At 35.5% G+C, this 18,816-nt stretch overlaps 2 protein-coding genes across 2 annotated transcripts in view; both read left to right on the top strand.

The window, feature by feature from the left end:
- The first annotated feature begins 9,681 nt into the window (after positions 1-9,681).
- The window catches only part of LOC129225562 (cytochrome P450 4V2-like), a 73,178-nt gene continuing 64,043 nt past the window's right edge, over positions 9,682-18,816 (top strand). Inside the window, exon 1 of the mRNA XM_054860008.1 lies at positions 9,682-9,921. The gene's annotated coding sequence lies outside the window, so the exon portion shown is untranslated. The remainder of the gene's footprint in view (positions 9,922-18,816) is intronic.
- LOC129226998 (histone-lysine N-methyltransferase SETMAR-like) lies at positions 14,160-15,131 on the top strand. The gene has a single exon (XM_054861626.1). It carries the CDS (start codon positions 14,160-14,162, stop codon positions 15,129-15,131), a length of 972 nt encoding a protein of 323 aa, XP_054717601.1.

Here is an 18,816-nt window from a genome sequence, read left to right as displayed (position 1 = left end):
GACGAAACAAATTGGGGACCACTGTTGTAAACAAATTATGTTACATACACTTTTTATGTAGATAACTCAGTTTCACCGTTTTACTAACTTAATCACATACAGAAAACTCACTACAAAAAACAAAAAATAAATTCAACAACTACAGCTTTTTATCATTACGGCTTGGGAAGAAATGTTTGAACAAAACTTATAGTTAATAATACAATGATGATCTGCAATAGTCATTTAGTTGAAATGGAGCATCAATGTAATTACGTTCACTTTAAGGTTTTACAACGAAAATGCAGTATTTTGTTACAAAAGTTTATAGTTCGTTTGTGTCGCTGAGAGTCTACAGAATAATGTTTGGTCCAAAAATATTGTTACAATGCATTCCACCGCAGTGTCCACAAATAGATGTCCAATCAAACCCAGTTTTACGACAGCTACAGTTTGTAACACACAATGTTTTCCAATTGCAAGATTATTAGTCGGAGAAGTTCATTTGGAGCAGGGGTAATTGTCATGGGCTTAGGTATTAGTCAGTTGCTTGAAGTATATTGTCAACCCCATTCTTCTGCTGGAAGTTTAAAATCTAACCAAGTTTGAATAAAAGTTTGTGTATAAGCAAGTAATAGCAAAAATGTCTCTAAAGTCAAATTTTGATTTCGAAAAACTTCCATCAACTTCAGATGCCGCTCGTCAACATCTTTTTAGGGTTTACCACCAGATTCAAACTTGGTTAGGTTTTAAACTTACCCCAGAAGAGTCGGGTTGTCAATATACTTCAAGCAACAGACTGATTCCTAAGCTCATGACGATTACCTCTGCTCTAAGGGAACTTCTCCAACTAATATCTTGCAATTGTAAAACATTATGAGTTACAAACTGTATCTGTTGTAAAGCTTGGTTCGATTGCACGTCAATATGTGGACACTGTAGTGGAATGCACTATAACAATATTTTCGACCAAACAAACGAAATATTAGAAGATGACCCCTTATAAAAGACTAACAAATAATAATCAAAAGTAATGTTAAACATTAATAATATCCGCTGCGAGGAAATAATCAGTTGAAATATACTATTCCTGATTTATTTAATGCAAGACTTAAATAGTTAGCAAAACATTGACATTATTTTGTAGACTTCTATCGGCGACACAAACAACCTATAAACTTTTGTAACAAAAAATTGCAATATGGTGGTAAAACTTAAAGTGAACGTCATTATATTGTTGCTCCATTTCAACTAAATGACTATCATGGACCTATAAATTTTGTCCAAACATTTCTTCCCAAGACGTATAGATAGAAAGCTATAATTTGTTGAAGTTACTTTTTGTAGTGAGTTTTCTGTATATGATTAAGTTATTAAAATGGTGAAACTGAGCTACCTACATAAAAAGTGTATGTAATATAATTTGTTTATAAGAGTGGTCCCCAACATTTTCTTCCCGACGACCGCAGATCATACTAAAATCGTTCTCGCTTGCTGGAGCACATATAAAATTTCAAAATATTTTACACTTCTTTATCTTTACTAATAATAAAGCTGAAAGTCTCTCTGTCCGGAGGATGTCTGGATCTCTGTGACGCGCATAGTGCCAAGACCGTTCGGCCGATTTTCATGAAATTTGGCAAAAAGTTAGTTTGTAGCATGGAGGTGTGCATCTCGAAGCGATTTTTTGAAAATTCAATGTGGTTCTTTTTCTATTCCAATTTTAAGAACAAAAATATCATAAGATGGACGAGTAAATTACGAAATTATCATAACGTGGAACCGTAACATGGGCACAAGCCAATTGGCGAGATACGAAATTATCATAACGTGGAACCGTAACATGGGTACAAGCCAATTGGCGAGAAAAATCACCATATATTATTTGTAAATATACAGGCGAGCCAAAAGACCTTTTAATTTTTCTATTACGGGCGGGTACCACTAGTTTCTAAATAAAATGGGAAAATACGGAAAAGGAAAGAAAGTTGCAAATCAGTAATTGTTGTTATCATTACTTGATGCTTATTTTGTTAAATGCAACCTGTTTTTCAGAAACTTATTTCTAAATGGTGATATTTTGATAGTTGACATTTTAACCCTAACTCCAGTGAATTAACCCTAAACTCCTGTAGATAGAGTTCATTGTTGGCCTTTTTTCGTTTCTTCAGTCTCCTGAAACTATAAAATCGCCCGTCAAGGTAAGACGGGTGAAAAGTGCTTCTACATTTGAACGAATCAGTTGCCTGTTTGGTGATATTTTGATAGTTGACATTTTAACCCTAACTCCTGTAGATAGAGTTCATTGTTGGCCTTTTTTCGTTTCTTCAGTCTCCTGAAACTATAAAATCGCCCGTCAAGGTAAGACGGGTGAAAAGTGCTTCTACATTTGAACGAATCAGTTGCCTGTTTGGTGATATTTTGATAGTTGACATTTTAACCCTAACTCCAGTGAATTAACCCTAAACTCCTGTAGATAGAGTTCATTGTTGGCCTTTTTTCGTTTATTCATTCTCCTGAAACTATAAAATCGCCCGTCAAGGTAAGACGGGTGAAAAGTGCTTCTACACAGGGGCGTAGCTAAGGGGGGGGGGGTTTGGGGACAAACCCCCCCCCCCCCGAAAGGTTAGTCAGAAAAAAAAGGAGAGAGAAAGAAGAAAGAGGAGAAAGAAAAAAAGAAGAAAAAGAAAAAAAAGAAGAAAAAGAAAAAAAAGAAGAAAAAGAAAAAAAAATCAAAACGACTTTTTTCTGAGTAACAAAGGTCAAAAATTCATTCCCCCCCCCCTCCTCCCAATGTCATTGAAAATCTGCTCCTCAAACATAAAGACGCTTCCCTCTGCTGCGACAATTTTTTGATAATTGAGTGAAATTTGACACTTCGCTTTAGAAATGTGATTGATTAGTTAAATCCACGTATATGTAGCCTTTCTTTGTCATAGATTCTGCAAATTGTTAAATATGTTTAATTTTATGAGCCGCGCAGTGGGAATATTGCATACAGTCGAATCTATATTTCGAATTTCACATTAAAGAAAAAAATCGAGATAAAGAGGTTTTGAGATACGGGGGCTTTAAGAAACTTTTTATAGAAATTTGAAATATGATGGTGAAAATTTGAAATCAATACTAAAGACAATATGCGCTCTTGATTACAATTCCTCTGTATTAGTTTTGTTAGGTATTTATTCTTTTATTACATTATTAAGTGCTTTATTGCGATTTTTTAAGGAATCATTTTGACAGTAAAAGAAACTTTAAGCATATCTTTTTCAAGAAAAAGTCTTTTATTGCTTTTTGGCCTTGATTTTTTTTTTTTTTTTTTTTTTTTTTTTTTTTTTTTTTTTTTTTTTTTTTTTTTTGATTTATTATTTATCTTCTTGAGGTTAGCAATTGCTGCAAATCTAACTTGGCCAGTATTCTTCGGTTTTCTTTTTTTCATCACTTGAAAAAATTTATACTTTCCTTTCACTCCTATCATTTCGGTTTTCTAAGGAATCACAATTTTAAGAAAGAGTGCAACCAAAGAACAGTACTAATGCAGATAACAGAGCGAATTGGCTTTTAACTTGAATGACCTTTAACCATGAACTTGAAATGTTCATCTTACATGTCAAACCTGTGAATTTCACCCCTTTACTCTTCTTCCAAGAAAGTGCACGAAACGACTGTCCTTTTGTTAATCTCCCTGGGAAAGTCTATTCGTGGAACGCATTTCTCCCTTTTTTCCACTGCCTCCTCAGCTCTTGAAGACAATAGGGAAGTTTTCGATTTTTCAATTTTATTTTTATATGATAGAGTAACATGTATGAACATCATAGGTGAAAATTTTTTTGCAATACGATAAGTAGTTTTTTTTAAATTAATTTTTAAAGTTCAAGCGCTTGTGACGTCAAATGGCATAGGAAGTGATTTCATGCGCTCTTCCGATACGGGAGAAGCCGAAGGACATGCAGTTGTCTTCGAAGACGAAACGTAAAAGGCTTATCTCCTTGCGTTTAACTCCTCGCGTTTCTGGAACATTAACATCCTCTCGGAAATATTGGAATATCATCATTGATGTTACTTGATTAAGATTATTTAGATTGTGCTTTAACGAATCCGGCCTCCATAGTGTGTTCAAAAGGATTATTGAATTTCTAAAAAATAAAAATATCAGCGCGCTCAAAATGTCCGTACGAAGACAAGGGATCTTCGGCGGAAGGCTGCCCATTAGTGGTGCCCTGTGACGTAAGCTCGTGACGTTTCAGAAAAGCGCACTTTTGCTCGTGGATTTTCAAAAATTCATTAAAAATCAATCACGGTGTTTTAAAATTTGGCGATAATGCATTTTTTAGTTTTGAGGGTCAATTAACAATATCCAATAATCAAAATATGAACATTTAATAGGTTGCAACTTCCCTATTCCTCTGTTTGAGTTGAAGAAAATGTTTTTGTTTGCTGCTTTAAAGATCATTGGGCTTCGAATCCAAAAATGATAGCATAACCGGAATTCGAGACGATAGAGGTTTTTGTTGGTCTGGTCTTATAATTCAAGAAGTCTTATTTTATTTTATTTCATACTTTTAGTGCAAACCAAGTTGGTAAAAATAGTCTTTATAGTCTGACCACCGATGAGATTGAAAGTTAAACATCCAGTTTACAGGCGAAAATGGAAGTATCTATTAGCTTTTAGGGATGCCAGCTTTTGTAAATGTGTGTCAGCCTCGAAATTAAGCAGTCACACTGAAATGAACGGAACACGCTCATCAGATATGTGATTTCCCCCTGATTTGGATCGACTGGTTTTTGACAAGACGTTACTAGAAAATTTCACTTTAAATTAAATGGAGGAAAAGATAAAAAAAAAAGTTGAATTTTCCCATAACATTGAAAAAAAAAAAAAAAATGCTTTTGTTTTGTTTGACACAAGTATCGGAATTGGGGCACCCCATCCCTAAGTATGTAAGATTCACCTCCCTCTTATTTTTTTAATACTAAAAACATTTACATATATATATATATATATATATATATATATATATATATATATATATATATATATATATATATATATATATATATATATATATATATATATATATATATATATATATATATATATATATATATATATATATATATATATATATATATATATATATATATATATATATATATATATATATATATATATATATATATATATATATATATAAAAGAAGTAACCCCCCCCCCCCGAAAGTCGGGTCTAGCTACGCCTCTGCTTCTACATTTGAACGAATCAGTTGCCTGTTTGGTGATATTTTGATAGTTGACATTTTAACCCTAACTCCAGTGAATTAACCCTAAACTCCTGTAGATAGAGTTCATTGTTGGCCTTTTTTCGTTTCTTCATTCTCCTGAAACTATAAAATCGCCCGTCAAGGTAAGACGGGTGAAAAGTGCTTCTACATTTGAACGAAGCAGTTGCCTGTTTGGTGATAATTTGATAGTTGACATTTTAACCCTAACTTCAGTGAGTTAACCCTAAACTCCTGTAAATAGAGTTCATTGTAAACCATTCTTTCGTTTCTTCATTCCCCTGAAATGACACAATCTTACGAGTAAAACAATTAAGTTACCGGATCGAGTTCAGCCTTGTAAATCCTTTCCCTGCACGTTAAACATTACCAAAACATATTATCAAATTATCATGCCGTGGCGCGAGTTTCATTGTTGAAACACTCGCGTTACTCGATTATAGGCTATAATTAATATGAGGATAACGTGGAGCTATCAAGCATTTAAAAGTCTGAAGAACACATTAGGTTGAACCTGCAATATACCGACAGCCCGGTTATGACATCCACAGAGTGTAGTTTCGTCCTTGTCATGGTCTCATCAGTCCAGCATAGTGAATAACTGAGCTGCTTAGTTATAAGTTCTATCTTAAGGTTCCTGACTTATTCTAGAAACAAGTCGGACTTTTATAGGGAAAGTTTCCGAACTCTGAACAAAAAGTTCGGGTTCATTTCGGTAAAATTACTGATTTAGCGGGGAAGGCTCCCGTGTTTAGCCAGATTCGTTACTGATAGAAATCAGGCTGCCCATACTTTCCAGGAATGTTCTTTTTTGAGCAATCACGATTGCTTATTGTTCTCACTCGACTGTTTTTGGCGTGCTATGATTTTATTTTCCAACCGCCTCCCTCTGCCAGCACCACCGTCGACCGGTCTGTCTCTAGGTTGCGTCCATATCTTACACGTATACATAGACACACGCATTCCTACACACACACACACACACTCACACACATATACACACACATGCCCACACACACATACACACAAAAATACACGCACACTCATGCCTGCACACAGACACAAACACACGCCTACACACACATACACGCCTGCACACAGACACAGACACACACCTACACACACACTCACACACATACCCACACACGCCTGCACACAAAAACAAACACACACCTTCACACACATACCCACACACACACATGCCTGCATACACGCAAAAAAACACATGATTGCAAAAAACATACTTTGAATTCAAGATGTCAAAATTCAAATTAATTTTTTTCAATATTGTTTTCTGTTTTTTTTTTTTTTTTTTTTTTTTTTTTTTTTTTGCAGTATGCCTGTGTGTTTGATTCAACTTCTTGAGCTCCATCGTCCATTCCATCTGAGCATTGTTCACGGTGTGAAAATCCTTTCAGTGCTAGATCTCTTCGATTCAACGTTCTGCAAAAAAGTAAAAAAGCATACTTTACTGAATTTTAGTATATCACGCCTCCGATTCAACAAAGACATAACTCGAAAGAAAAAAAGAGGAGGGGAAGAAGTAAAATAAAAATCGCAGTAAATTACGGATTTAATGTGTTTTACTGAGTTCTTTTTCGTGTGTTAAAATCATGTCTACTTGAGTTAATTTATAAGTTACACCCGCACGGCTTTGACCATAATAGAAAAATTAAAAGGTCTTTAGGTTCATCTGTATATTTACAAATAATGTATGGTGAATTTTCTCGCCAATTGGCTTGTGCCCATGTTATGGTTCCATGTTATGATAATTTCGCAATTTACTCGTCCATCTTAGGATATTTTTGTTCTTAAAATTGGAATTAAAAAAGAACCACATCGAATTTTCAAAAAATCGCTTTGAGGTGCAGATCCCCAGGCTACAAACTAACTTTGTGCCAAATTTCATGAAAATCGGCAGAACGGTCTAGGCGCTATGCGCGTCACAGAGATCCAGACATCCAGACATCCTCCGGACATCCAGACAGAGAGACTTTTAGCTTTATTATTAGTAAAGAAGATTAGTGATAATTCAAATAACAGCCGAAATTAAATCATCAAATATTTCATAATTATTGCACAAATTGTATATGCATTTAAAAACAACAAACAATACTCAAAGTAAGATTGTAACAATCCAAAACGTTAATTAAGGCCTTGGATTCGTAACTATAGTTTGAGAAAACCTAACCTGGCAGCGTCATAATGCTGTGATTAGGATCAACGTAGCTTTCACAATGCTGCCAGGTTAGGCTTGGCCCAACTGTTGAGAGTCACAGGTTTGACATCAGCTTGTAAAATATCATCCGAGCAGGCTCGATGAGAGGTCATGTCAGCCTAGTCGGAAACTATTAGGGGCCCGTACCTTGAGGGGCCCGGTGAACAAAATGACAAAGGGTACGCCTTGCCTCTCGCCCGCCCTGCATCCGTGTTCGCTAATAGTGACTGGAGCACGTCAAGTACTTCGTGGTCACAAAAATTCTCACTTTTCTCATTCCAAATAAAACATTTTGGGGGTGCTGGATCAGGGTTTGTTTGGCTCTTGTTCTGGATCAAAACACAGAGCTTTCTTCACTGCTCTATACAATTCAGTCAACCAGATGTAGTGTCGGTGCGGGGTACCCTGGAGTGTAGTGTAGTGTGAGTATAGTAGTGGTGGCATGTGAAAAGATTGGATGTCAACAGGGGGGGGAGAGTCGCAATAAGTTTAAATAGGCAGCCCCCATTTAAAAAAAATCTTTTGTCAAACTTTAATAAAGTCTTTAATTTATAATGAATAGACTTAAGTTTCACCTTAACACAAAAATAACGTTTGAAAAACGCAGAAAATGGAATAGTTTTACTGAAAGAAAGCTGTCCGACCAGATGAGGATCCAAAAATCCAGATCTGAGCGGGAAAAGCTGGTTGAAACAACATTTGTTTATTAGTTTGCAATGCATTTTCGAAACGCACACTTTTCATTCACTCTTTTTTTTTTTTTTTTTTTCATTCATGTAAATACAAACTAGCGAAAATACCCGGCGTTGCCTGGATCAGTAATAATTGTAAGAAACAATCGCTACTTTCTTTCGTTTTCTGTTTTAACTGAAAGAACTCAGAACACACCGCTTTGACGTGATTAAAAATCGAGTTTCTTCCTTACCCATAAAAGTAAAATGGCAATAAGTATAAAAAACCAACGAATATTCATTTTGAAACTAAAGCACGAATTTAAGCACATAAAAATTTGAAGAATTTCCTTAATATGAACTAACAAAAACAAAGATCACTAAAAAAAACCGTGCGCTTGCTTCATTTAATTAAGTAGTACACACACACAAAAAAAAAGAAAAAAAAAGCTCTCTACTATGTTTCCCTCAGGGTGCGAAAAGTAGAGTTTCCAAATGTTTAAATGACTTTAAACTCATGTTTACTCCGGAGAAGCCTTGATTCAAAATTTTCATTATGATTTCTTTTAATATTGCTGTTGTTAGGCAACGAATTTTTGTAACAATGGGTTTTATATTTAATCACATAGAGTAAAGAAATTACATAGAGAATCCCTGCTATACTAAGAAATTGAAGCCGGAAGTTGCACCGCTGTATCCCAAGATCCTTAGCTTCTTCCTAAGTATTTTAAGATACATCTTGATTCAAAACATTCCATTACTTAATCTCAATTGGTTGTTAATTTAAACTTAGATATTGTTGCAAGTTTATGAAATTGTACTAAAACACGAATTAAAATGCAAACCAATCCGCCAGCTACTTTATATGGTCTCTTTGCGAGATTGGTGAAAACTATACTCACGAAGCGATCACGTTATCATAACACCGCCCATCATTGCATCGCTGTATCCCACAATTCCGGTTTCAATTTCATCTCCTTTTTACCATAGACGGGGCCTCGCTATGTATATTTCTTTACTCTATGTTTAATCATAACATGGGGAAATTACATGAAATTTACTGTTTTCCAGCATAACTTTTTTAAAATAAATTTTTAATTAATAAATTGTACTCTAAGTTGCTCCCTGATAATGTAGCTATCTATGGTGAAAAAATGGTCAAAATCCGTCCAGTAGTTTTGAAGTTTACCCCGGACATCCGGACAGAAGTAGCCATTTATGTATAAAGATTACGAAATTATTCTTAGTCGGACGTTAGAAGCATGATAATTAACTATCATAACTGAGATAGTTGAAAGACGAAGATGATGTAATTGAGTTGTTCAAATACGAGTCGCAGTTTCAAGTTCAAAATGTTGCAACGCTTTCAAGGTGAATTCCTCCGGTAAAAATTAACGAGTATTCCCGAATCGCAAAAGTGAAACTAACTTCGACTCAACGTATGGATCGTGTTTCATGAGCTTCATGACAATAGAAAATCATTTAATTTAGTGTTTACGTTCGAACTGATGGTCGGAAGAGAGGTGGTAAATTAACAAGTTTTGGCGCTTTTATTGGATGACAAATATGATTCTGAAAGCTTCGGAGCAAATCTTCATATTTCAGCTTCTAACATTTAGTTTGTTAGCAATTTGGTTTGGAATTATTTTCTATTACATTCGAAAGCGGAAAAAGCTCAGCGAATACTTACCAAGCTCAAAACATGGGCTCCTGAATATCACGGGAGATCTGAAACATTTAGCAGCAAGGAACAATTTTGAAAATATTCATTCATGTGAGTATGAAAAAATCATGTTTTAATTCTTAATCTCAGGGGTGCCCATCACCCCCAAGTTCAGTGGTGCAAATTCCCTCCCCCCCCCCCATTTTTCTCAGCCCTGTTTTCCTTTTTTTTTTTTAGTTCTCTCTTTTATTTCATTTACTTATTTTTTAATATTTTTATTTATTTATTTATTTTTAATGTTTTTATTTTTTATTTATTTTTTAATATTTTCATTTATTTATTTGTTTTTAAATATTATTTATTTATTTTGGTCATTATTTTTAATTATTATTATTATTATTACTTAAATGGAAAAGTTGTTTGCTACGCCAATGGCACACACACTCACACAAACATTTCTAAATAAATAGATGAAATAAAAAAAAAACAGAATGTAATAAAATAAAGTAAAATAAATAATGAAAATTAAAAATAAATCAAGAACTAAATTTAAATAAACAAATTTTAAAAAACTTAAAAATCCCCCCCCCCTCTAAATTTTCATGGCGCAACTTGTGCCATAATCCCTTCCCCCCCCCCTGTGGGCACCCCTGCTGATGCTCATGCTTGATTGTTGTTGCTGTCTTGTGCCAGGCTGGCAATTTGGGGTACTCTGCTTCACTTTTCCAACTTTACCGTAATTTGGTGTGAAATCCGACTTCCACAGTACACATGCCATAAGGACCCGTTTATAGGATAGGCAACCATTCACAGCACAACAAACACTCACACAAAGAAAGGACAAGGATAGGAGAAAGAAAGTACTGTGAAACCTCAATAAATAGTCGACAGGTTAAGTGGTCACTCCGTTTAAGTGGTCGTTTTTCTTTGGTCCCGACAAGGTCTCATTCACCGTAATGTAAAATGACCCTCCTTTACTGGTCACCAAATTTAATTTTACTCGCTTAACTAGTCTCTCAAAAGTTGTTTTCTAAAATTCCTTTTCCTTATCGGATCTTAGAAAATAGTGTCGGACTTAGTTAAAAGGCTGTTTGATATTTATTTTCCTTGAAATCTCGATCCTCGGTTCTGGTCATTCAAAGCATAGTTCTTGCTGTGACTCTGCCAAGTGCCGAGAATATGAATCTAACTCCTTCCAGCAAGACAGACAAAATCTAACACCTGGAGAAAGTTAGTCAGTATTTAACATCCGTTCACAAGGAACAAAAAACACATAATTTAAAGCTTGATGTACGTTAGAAGAAAGAATTCTTTTCCGTAAGCAACAACTTCATCAGTCAACATTGAAAGATTGTATTAATGTACCGTGACTACATTAAAATAAGTTGTTGTTATTAAGTAATGTATAAGTAAGAGAAAACAAAACAAAGTAACCATCATTAGTATTTTTCCCCCTTTTTTAAATTTCCACTAATCTATAGACATTTCTTACATAAGCTATTGTTTTTCTCACAGAATTCTACTGCTATTCATAAATATTTGCAAGGCTTTTTTTTTCTTTAATTTCCCACTCCACATAAGTAGTCACTCCGCATAAGTGATCAAAAATTTTTGGTCCCTTGAGTGACGACTTAACGCGGTTTTACTATACATCCATGCCCGAGCAGGAATTCTTACCCGGGACCTCCTCTGACCACTAGACAGGGCGGGCGGTATATTTCAAGCCACTGATAGAACTTTCGTTTTGCACAAGGTCTTTCTCAAGAAAATCTGTTATCAGGGTCGAATTTAGCTCCATGCCGCCCCTAGACAGATTTGAAATCTGCTGCCCTTCACCCCCCCCCCCTTAAGAAAAAGGAAAAACTCAAAAACACGCAAAAAAGTGTTCCCGAAATTATAACTGTCAAGTTTATAAAGAAATGACTACGTTTCACATTCAGGGGCGCCCCGAGGGGAGGTCACAGCAACCTCCCAAATAACTCCTTATTCGGCAAATTTTGCTCACTATTCAGAAAATTCGGAGATTACATTGCAACAAATTCTTCTTTCTTTTTTAAAGATACCTAACGATCCTTCTCATTAGATGTTATGTACATTACATATGTATGATATATGTGTAAGCTCGTGTTTTATCATTCGGTAAAATTATAGAATTTTCCTCCCCCCCCCCTAAAAAAATTTAGTTCGATGCTCCTCTCTTTGTATTATTTAACTTTGTACATCGTTAATGCCTCAAGTACTGCTCTTTGGCAGGTAATCACGCGATTCACGTAAGATCAATATAAATAATATTTACAATATGTATATTTATTTGCAACCAGTGGTACCCGCACGGCATTGCCCGTAATAGAAAAATTAAAAGGTCTTTTGGTTCGCCTGTATATTTACAAATAATGTATGGTGAATTCTCGCCAATTGGCTTGTGCCCATGTTACGGTTCCACGTTATGATAATTTCGTAATGTACTCGTCCATCTTATGATATTTTTTTTAATTGGAATATAAAAAGAACAAAATCGAATTTTCAAAAAATCGCTTCGAGGTGCACACCAGCATGCTACAAATTAACTTTGGGCCAAATTTAATGAAAATCGGCCGAACGGTCTAGGCGCTATGCGTATCACAGACATCCTCCGGACAGACTTTCAGCTTTATTATTAGTAACTAGTGGTACCCGCACGGCTTTGCCCGTAATAGAAAAATTGAAAGGTCTTTTGGTTCGCCTGTATATTTACAAATAATGTATGGAGAATTTTCTCGCCAATTAGCTTGTGCCCATGTTACGGTTCCACCTTGGGATAATTTCGTAATTTACTCGTTCATCTTATGATATTTTTGTTCTTAAAATTGGAATAAAAAAAGAACCACATCGAATTTTCGAAAAATCGCTTCAAGGTGCACACCCCCATGCTACAAACTAACTTTGTGCCAAATTTCATGAAAATCGGTCGAACGGTCTAGGCGCTATGCGCGTCACAGACATCCTACAGACATCCAGACATCCTCCGGACAGAGAGACTAACAGCTTTATTATTAGTAAAGAAGATTATCAATTATTAGAGCATGGTTATTTTTGTTTTGTTTTTTCATGGCCCTATTAGGGTCAGGTGGGGTGGAATGGGTAGTTTATTAATCTTTCGAGTTACAGAAACTAAAAGTTTTTTTTTTTTTTTTAAATAAAAACACTCATGTTATTCACAATAGTTTGACTTTATTTTGGTTCAAGAAAAAACTGAATAGAAACAGTCAGTTTAGTGGCAGCCTTCTTGTAAATTATAGTGTGAAAATCAAAACTAACTGATATCGTTGAAACTTTGTTTCCAGGATTTTATTTGAATTTAGATAGCATTCTATTGCTGTTATTTTCATTAAAGGAAGTCTCCTTTGTCAACTAAAAAAATCAGAAAAGAAAATTTCCACAGATTTTAAGAAATATCTTAAATTTTTTTAAGTAGATTGGAATGGGTATAATGTTAGATTTCAGGACATAGGCTGTGGAATCAACATTTTTTTCTCATTAAAAGTTATTCTCTGAAGTAAGTTGTTCATTTTATCAGAAGTTTTATATATTCGGAAATCCTTATGTTATGGAGTTGCTTATGGTTGCACTAAATATGGATGGATGGAAGACAATCTCTAAAGAATGGTTCAAATTTTTCGCAAGGCATCTGAAAAGACATGCAAGCCAGCTGACCTATGAAACTGTACAGCGTGCTATCGATAGTGAAATTATCATTTGCCTACCGCCTAATACAAGTCGTACCATGCAACCACTAGACAACGCCAGAGCTGATTAAATAAATTGAAAACCAGTCTGATTTAACTTCCATTCCAATAAGCTTATGTTCAAGTCTACAGAAGATTAGGTGTTAGTTGAATGGTGTTAAGAAATTTAAAAGATATTTTATTGCTGAAGTTCTAGGATCTTTATATACTTGTGCTTATGTTGTAAAAATTCTTAAGAAGTCTTTGATGGGAAATTTTTTTCACCTTCCCCAATAATGCGAAAATGGAGATTGCAGAAGAACAGATCATCAAAAGCTAAGTCAGTCAATCCTCAATAAACGCGGACATTACAGGGTTTGTCCGGAAAGTAATGAGCCTTATTTTATTGTGACGCGACCGTACACCGCCGAGCGGCGCGACCGCTTGGAAGTGGTGGGGGGAACCCTAAGCTTTCGAGCGAGCCATGCCTCAGTCGCCTCCGAGCTCTGAAACGGTGAGGACGTCATTTTACGGAGACCTCTGTTTCGCGCCCTTGTCATACTAAAAATGGAAAGAACGATTGAACAACGCTACGCGATAAAATTTTGTGTCAAAGTGAACAAAACTGCCAAGGAAACCTTCGATATGCTTCAGGAGGGTTACGGGGAGGTTTGCATGTCCTATTCGCAGGCAAAAAAGTGGCACAAAGCTTTCAAAGAGGGTCGTGAGGATGTCACCGACGAGGCCCGGTCTGGACGCCCTTCAACCTCGAAAACGGACAACAATGTGAGTTGTGTGCGCGAATTGTTGAACTCAGACCGCCGAATGAGTGTTCGTTTGTTGTCAGACTCGTTGAACTTGCCGAAAACAATTGTCCATGAGATTGTGTCGGAAGAATTGGGCATGCGAAAGATTTGCGCAAAACTTGAGCCCAAAGTTTTGACCGATGCTCAAAAAACGCATCGCTTGGAAGTCTCCAAGGAGATGAAAAAAATGTGTAGGGACAACACTAATTTTTTGGACAACGTCATCACTGGAGATGAGTCATGGATATTCGAGTACGACCCAGAAACGAAAAGACAGAGTGCGGAATGGCACACCACGGCGTCGCCTAGCCAGAAAAAAGCTCGAATGAGCAAGTCACGCGTGAAATCAATGCTCATTGTCTTCTTCGATGTTAAAGGAGTAGTGCATCACGAGTTCGTCCCACCTGGCAAGACTGTTACGGGTCAGTTCTACAAAGAAGTGCTTCAACGGCTGAATAACCGCGTCACCCGCGTCGGAAAGGAGATCAAAAATTGTTGGAAACTCCATCATGACAATGCACCGTCTCACACCAGCTTTGTTGTGACCTCCTACTTGACCAAAATTCGCGTCGACGCGCTTCCCCAGCCACCCTACAGTCCCGACTTAGCCCCGCCCGACTTTTTTTTGTTTCCCAAACTGAAACGAGAGCTGAAGGGGAAACATTGGGACACCGTGGAAACCATCCAGTCTACTACGACGTCACTTCTAAAGAGCTTATCGGTCGAGGACTTCCAGGGAGCCTTCAATTCATGGAAATCGCGCTGGCAAAAGTGTATCGACGCAGAAGGGTCGTACTTTGAAGATTTTTAAGTATTTGTAAGAATCTGATCATTAAAAGTATTTTTTAAAAATGAGGCTCATTACTTTCCGGACAAACCCTGTATACCTTTAATTGCAGTGACACAGTGACATTACAGATAACATTGTTCAATATATTTTTACCCTTATATTAATATATTTTTGTGAAAAAATGATAAATAAATTCATGTTTTCACTCTGAAATTTAATTTAAAACAATGCTACCCATTTCACAACATCCAATGGGGTGGAATGGGTATAAAATCAGACTTTGAAATAATAGCTTTTTTACTAAATAATAAAATTATTTCAGTAATAAGAACTATGCTGTCGTGTGCAGGTAAACGGCAGTAACTGCAGATTTTTCGATCTTCTTTTTTTTTTTTTTTTGATATCTATATTGATATTCAGTCTACTCCCGCTACAACGCGATCCGACTTACGCGAAATAGCTATAACGCGAATTTTTCAGGAGTAACGAATTTTAGAGCTAACGTGAATTTTTCGCCCACACACGAATTTTTTTGGAAGGAAGTATCAGCTTCGTTATTGGCTACTAAATACTAATTTCGTGAATGTTATTACATCCCTTTAAGTATCACTGACAGTCAAACTTCCCACACCAAACTGATCTAGGCATCGTTATGTTAGTGCATCAAATAATCACTCCGCATCTTTCATTTTTTATTTATTCATTTTTTTTTTCATTCTAAATATTAAAGTTGATGAAATACAATGGCACCTTGGGGGCACTTTTATCTAAATTTTGTGATGATGGGAAAAAAAGAAAGTTTCTGATAAAAAAAAAAAAAGGCTAAGATTCTCGATAACTACTACAAAACGTCGACGGTAGCACGACAATAAGTATGAGTGAATCTTCCATGCGTACAATTAAAAGTCAAAACAAAAAGATATTCGTAAAAGTTCAGAACTTGGTTTCAATATTGAAGCTTGCAGAGCAGTCTAGCAAAGTAAATATTATGAAAATGGTAGCTGCTCTTGTATTGTGGATTAATAAAGATATCAGGAAGAGGAGATGTTGCCACAAGTTGAACGTTATGAAAGAAAAGGCGAAGCAACCGTATTTAAAAATGTATTAGATAGGATTAACGATCTGATCATGGAGCATAAATCATCACCATCTTCATTTTTAAATTCTTAAATAGTGTTACTGTATCTTATTGTACAGTACTGTTATAGTGCATCGTTTTAGTATTACTACATGTTGCGCGTACCGTGTTGTTTTACCTCCGTGTGTCTTTCCCTCCTATTGGTCATTCATTTTGTGCATCTTAAAGTATTTCATGTTGAATAAAACAATTTTTTAAATACAGTAAATGTTCAGTTCTATATGTAAAAAAACTACAGTGTATAGTTCAGGAATGCTTTCGAGCAGTTTGAGGGGTGTTTGTAAGTGTCTAAAAGAATTTGGTATGATTTAAAAAATTTGAATGCATTTATTTTTCCACAACGCGAAATTTCGACTTACACGAGGAGTCTTGGAACGCATCCCTCGCGTAAGTCGGGACTCGACTGTAGTTTTATGGTACAAACATTTTTATTTGGTTGCAGCAGAGAAAAAAGCATTTTTTTACCAGTGGTAATTAGCAGTAACTGCTTTTATCGCTACATTTTGCAGGAAATCGGCAGAATGCACTTACTGCTCTTTACCTGCCCACGGCAGGACGGAAACTTTCTCCCGTGGGCAGGCAAACTGCAGTAACTGCTTTTATCGCTACATTTTGCAGGAAATCGGCAGAATGCACTTACTACTCTTTACCTGCCCACGGCAGGACGGAAACTTTCTCCCGTGGGCAGGCAAACGGCAGTAACTGCAATTTTTTTTCCCCCTATTTATTTGCATCTTTGAAATTTTTTACCCATAACCGTGCTGCCGTGGGAAGGTAAACGCCAGTGAATGCGAAATTTTCCATTTTCACCTTTTTTTTTTTTATTTCTGAAATTTTTATTACTCTATTTTTATAGTGCAAACATGTTTATTTGCTTGCCGCTAAATAAAAGCTTTTTTTTTTTTAAATCAGTGGTGATTAGCAGTAACTGATAGTATTGCTACATTATGCAGGTAATCAGTAACATATATTTACTGATCTACACCTGCCCATAACCATTGCTCAAAGAATGGAAATGATTCGCTGCCAAAATTTGCACCATTACGCAAAAACCGTTTTCACGATTTTTTAAAACTCAACTAAGCGCAAGCAATAGCATACCGATTGGAGGTCATTGTGTTTCCTCTCAAAAATTTCAATGTAACGAAGTAATAACCTGTTAGAAATCTAACTAGCTTACTTAACCCTTGGCGCTTATGCATCTAGATTCTATTCGTTTTAAAATCCAATAATAATGTGACCAGACGTCCGGCGGGAGAGTCCCGCTTTTTGTCTTACTGTCTCGCTGCGGGAATGTCCCGCCAAAGTGTCCCGCTTTGTCGAAAATGTCCCGCTTTTTTTGTTTAAATTCCGTCACACAAGAAATATAACGTACAATCTAGATTTTTTAAACGCGTTTTCGATTTTTTGCTGTCAGTAAACGTAAGGACGCCATGTAAAATGGTTATTCTTTAATGTTTAATACGCTGCAAGTACAAATGAAAATAATAATTTTGATTAATAACTTTGTTGTGTGATGCAATATTCTTTACATCAATACTATTAAATTATTTTCAACTTGAGTTCTTTATTGGTACATTTGAGTTATTTCTTGGCATTTTTCTGTTACGTAAAATATTAAGCCTGTGGAAAAAAAAACTACTCTACCCCCCCCCCCGTCATGTGTCCTGATTTTTAGCTTGAAAAATCTGGTCACATTATCAATACTAAATTCGCAATCATGAATGAAATTTATTTCGTTCGAGTTCCATAAAACAATCTTTTTCAGGAAAACCAGTTTATACCTGTAGTGGCGCCATCTATGATACAAAGATTAAGTAGAATGCGTTTCCGATTTAATAATTATAATATTTATTTCGGCATTGCGAAATATTTTTTAGTACTTTAAAAAAATTGATCTTCTTTTAAACTTGGGAATTTTTTTTTGGCAGGCGACTTTTCGATTACACTTATTAGTGAACTTTCTTTTTTAAATTTTTATGTTATAAGTTAAAGATAAGTATTTTTTATAAAACATAAATTAGTTATGACTTAATATTTATCACAATAGTGTGATTTTTCACCTGAACTAATGATTTCATTTTATTGCGGTGGAAATGCAAACCGTGATATTAGGAAAACCAGGTTTGGTGAAGAATGAAAATAAGTAAAATAGCAGTTTTCTTATATGAGGCAGTGAGAAGCAAATTGATGTAATGGAAATTTTCAAGTTTTGAGTAAAACACATTTAAAGATATGATCCAAAGTAGGTTTTCATTGAAAACTTTTTCTAACTCATGTTGCATAGCTGAACCTACCAGGACTACTAGTGCACTCTTATCTCTTGTTAAAGGACAAAGGAGAGGTTCAACTACCATTTATACAGGTCATCTCCAATTTTTAGAGTATCCCTTTGGTTCTCGCTGCCTCACATGTAAATGGGGTTGTTTCCAAAATTTTAAAAGTACTTTTTTTTCTGAAAGAGCATGCTTAAAAACATAGGATCTGACCATTTTTTAAATAATTTGTTTAAGTTTAATATTTTTAAAAAATTACATAAATCGGTGCGCTTTCATTGTTTATACTTCT

This window comes from Uloborus diversus, chromosome 7 (genome assembly GCF_026930045.1).
Source record: "Uloborus diversus isolate 005 chromosome 7, Udiv.v.3.1, whole genome shotgun sequence".
Taxonomy (NCBI): domain Eukaryota; kingdom Metazoa; phylum Arthropoda; class Arachnida; order Araneae; family Uloboridae; genus Uloborus; species Uloborus diversus.
Note: the sequence above shows the minus strand (reverse complement) of the source record. Positions and strands in the feature narration are given on the sequence as shown.

Bases quoted from the DNA above. Each gene is read 5' to 3' on its own strand.
- LOC129226998 (XM_054861626.1), top strand. From the start codon at position 14,160: ATGCTTCAGGAGGGTTACGGGGAGGTTTGCATGTCCTATTCGCAGGCA.